Source organism: Sinocyclocheilus grahami, unplaced genomic scaffold, assembly GCF_001515645.1.
Source record: "Sinocyclocheilus grahami isolate Dianchi unplaced genomic scaffold, SAMN03320097.WGS_v1.1 scaffold1229.1, whole genome shotgun sequence".
NCBI classification, from domain to species: domain Eukaryota; kingdom Metazoa; phylum Chordata; class Actinopteri; order Cypriniformes; family Cyprinidae; genus Sinocyclocheilus; species Sinocyclocheilus grahami.
Genome location: NW_015506408.1, coordinates 197,361 through 200,857, shown reverse-complemented (window position 1 = coordinate 200,857; position 3,497 = coordinate 197,361). Strand labels below are relative to the sequence as shown.

The 3,497-nt window shown below is 36.7% G+C and overlaps 1 protein-coding gene across 1 annotated transcript; it reads left to right on the top strand.

The window, feature by feature from the left end:
- LOC107568257 (serum response factor-like) lies at positions 1–3,470 on the top strand. The gene is made up of 2 exons (XM_016254188.1): positions 1–343; positions 2,338–3,470. Exons 1-2 carry the CDS (start codon positions 94–96, stop codon positions 2,364–2,366), a joined length of 279 nt encoding a protein of 92 aa, XP_016109674.1. The 5' UTR covers positions 1–93; the 3' UTR covers positions 2,367–3,470.
- Positions 3,471–3,497: the final 27 nt, after the last annotated feature.

Below are 3,497 nucleotides of genomic sequence, written 5' to 3'. Positions count from 1 at the left end.
TTGTGAATTCATGCCAACTAATAAACTAACGTGTTAACAAATGGAAGCTCATTGTCAGCGGTCTTGTAATTTCTGTCTGTGCGGTTGCAGGAAATGATCAAGCCGATGTTCATGGCTGCCTCTTTACCCGGAGGAGGCACCAGCACCAACAGCACCACCACACAGTCGTCGGCCTCTTCCTCTCCCTCCTCTTCCTCCGTCTCCATGCACGCATCCAGCAGCACCTGCTGGCCGGTGGCCGCCGGGATGAACGCTCAGAGCGTCTCCAGTGCGAACGGGACGGTGCTCAAGAGCTCTCCGGCGGGGGTCATGCAGCTGCCCGCCGGATTCACGCTCATGCCAGGTGGGGCTCCTCGCCATTCATTCATTCATTCGTTCGTTTGTTGCATGCAGTTTTTCTCACTTTCACAGATTGAGGCTTATTTGACTTTATTTGAGGGGTTTTGCATGATGCACTGCATCAGCTTGCACGACGTCTTTGTGTTTTAATACACATAAACTTTTTTGCTTGCATGTCTGCATACTTTGAATTCTGCTTTCCACTGATTCGTCTGTGTAAAGGCCTATTCACATCAAGAGTGATGCAAAAATTACTTGACTCATAGAGAAACTCACAATATATAATTTTTTTTAAACATGACATAATGCTCTCTTTTTTTTCAAAAATACTTGTAAAAAGTCAATTCTGTACACCTTTTCATTTTCGTTTATTTATTTATTTTTTTTATTATATATTTTTTTCACAAACGCAGCTTTTATTATGAAATGGAAATTAAATCAACCAATCACTGCAGATTAGCGTCACACAAAGGAGGGGTTTGGAAAAATTAATCGTTGAGCGAATCGTTTGGGAGTTGTTGAGCATATAAGGTAAAGATAAATGCATATTATAAGACAATGAAAGTGTTTTTTGACCGTGCATGCATGTCAACCTGTTGTTGGGGACTCCCAAAACCAAAACCTTTCATAACCCATAATAGGGGCACTTTAAAACTTTTTTTTTTCTTCTCAGATTGTTACGACTTTATTCTCGGAAAACAAAACATTACGACTGTATTTTCAACGCATTTTACTTTTATTCTTGCAATGTTTTTTGTAAAAATATCAAAAATATTGTAACGTTATGATAATTTTTTTAAACAAATTTTGTTCTCATAACACTGTGATTTTATTGTCAAACTGTACAACTTTATTTTTAAACTACTGTGACTGTTGTTGTAATGTTATATTTATTCTCGTAACAGCGGCTTTGTTCTTGTAATGCTACATCTTTATTCTCATAACATTAGGCCTTTACTTTCATTTCTGATTTTATTCTTATTACATTATGCCTTTGTTCTTTTGGGGGGAAAAAAATGCGGTTTTATTTTACAAACTGCTGTTATTCTCAAAACATTTCAGCTTTATAGTTTTGCAATATTTTGACATTTTTGTAACATTACTCTGACAGTTTCAAATCAATTTTGTTCTCTTTACATTACGACTTCATTCTCAAAGAGTATGACTTAAAACAGTTTCTTTCTATTTGTAATGTTATGTCTTTAGTCTCATAACAACACCTTTATTCTTGTAATGTTATATCTGTATTTAAAAGTTACTGCTTTATTCATGTAACATTGCTTTTAATCTTGTAACATTAGGCTTTTGTTCTCGTCATTTTAAAGCATTAGGCTTTCACTTTCATAACGTTATGATTTTATTCTTATAACATTATGCCTTTGTTCTTGTAATGTTACAAGCCTGTTCTTAAAAAATCGCAGATTTAGTCTTGTAATGTTAACATGATTCTTGTAACATTATTCTGATATTTTCAAAACAATTTTGTTCTCAACATTACGATTGTGACTTTATTCTTGTAAGGTCATGTCTTTATTCTAAAAACAACGACTTTATTCTTGTAATGTTACATCCTTATTCTTTAAATGTTACTGCTTTCTTGTAACACAATGCCTTTAATCTTGTAACATTAGGCTTTTACTATAATGTTACGCTTTTGTTTCTTGTAATGTAACAAGATTGTTCTAGTAACACTATGCCATTATTTCCAAAACATTACACCTTTATTCTTTTATTCTTCTAATGTTTTGACATTATTCACTACATAACGTTTGTATTCACAACAATTTTGTTCTCGACTTTTCTCAAAACATTCTAACTGTTCTTATAATGTTGTGACCACTATTTTAATGTGCCATTAAAACGCCATTGCAGATAATAGTATGACTGACAGTTAGCAAAGTGCTGTTGATTCACTTTTAACTGCACATATGCTTATGAAGACGGATAAGAGTGCGCAGTAACTCGGCTCCTCTAACAGTTTTGTTTCTGTTTTTTCAGATGTTGATAAACCAGCAGCCCACCGGTAGCAGCAGCGCCACCCTCACGGAGCTGCAGGTGGTGAATCTGGACAATCCCAAAGGAGACTGACCCGTAACGCAGGAGGCCGGTGTGACCGTTCAGTCGCACTGATATTCCAGGGATCACTCATGCCATGCAGTCAGACTGCCATTGTATTTATTACTGCCTTCTCGCTGTGTGGGACATACGTCAATAATGAGGTGTAATGGGACGTTTGAAGGATGATCACGTCTCCTCACGGACTCGTTTTGGTGGGTGATAATGGATGATTTTTGTTCACGCGCATCTATACTTCAGGATTTCATAGAGACGTGTCTGCACTATCGCTTCTCGGTCTTCACCTGTTTTTGCAGAGAGATGTACGATTATGTTCACTTTCAGTAAATTCAAAACCTCTTCGCTGTACAACAGTTGAAGGATCTTCAGTTCAATCTTTCTTTCTTTTGGGAATGCCTCTCTTGATCTGATTTGTAATTCATTTTTCTTTTGAGGTCAAAAATGGATTCTTTCCAGAGTTTATGTTGTGAAATCAGCTCTTCGTTATAGTTCCAATGGCGGTATGTGTGTTATTTATTGCTTTAAGGAATGTTTCACACAGAAAGGACAATTCTGTCATCTTCAGATGCAAGAGTTATTTTGCAGAATGTCCAACCTTTTCATTTAATTAAATGGTGACTGATGCGGTCGAGCTCCAAGTCCCACCTTTTTATAAAATAAGATGATTTTTTGTTGTTGTTGTCATTTTTAGAGCTCAATAGCACCCGTTCCCATTTATAAGCATCAACAGACTTGGAAAGACATGAGGGTGAGGAAATTATGAGTGCACTTGCTCTAAATGTAATGCTGGATACTCTTGCACTGCCATCAACACTCACTAGGGGCTTCATGTACAGTTTGAATTGATCATTTCTTAAAAATAAAATTTTTCGTCCTCATCACTTTCTCTATGGCCTTTGTTATTCAATTGACCCTTCGCTGGGAGTTTGATTGACAGGCATCTGACCAATCATAACGCCAAAACTGCCATTTTGTCCGTCAAACAAACAAATTAGACAGCAGACTAACGTCGGTAGACTTGAACTTGAAAAATGTGTATTGATGTCTTTCTGCGGTTGAAACAAGATACCTTCTGATGTTCA

Bases quoted from the DNA above. Each gene is read 5' to 3' on its own strand.
- LOC107568257 (XM_016254188.1), top strand. From the start codon at position 94: ATGATCAAGCCGATGTTCATGGCTGCCTCTTTACCCGGAGGAGGCACC. The intron at 344-2,337 runs GTGGGGCTCCTC...CTGTTTTTTCAG, and splicing joins CGGATTCACGCTCATGCCAG to ATGTTGATAAACCAGCAGCC.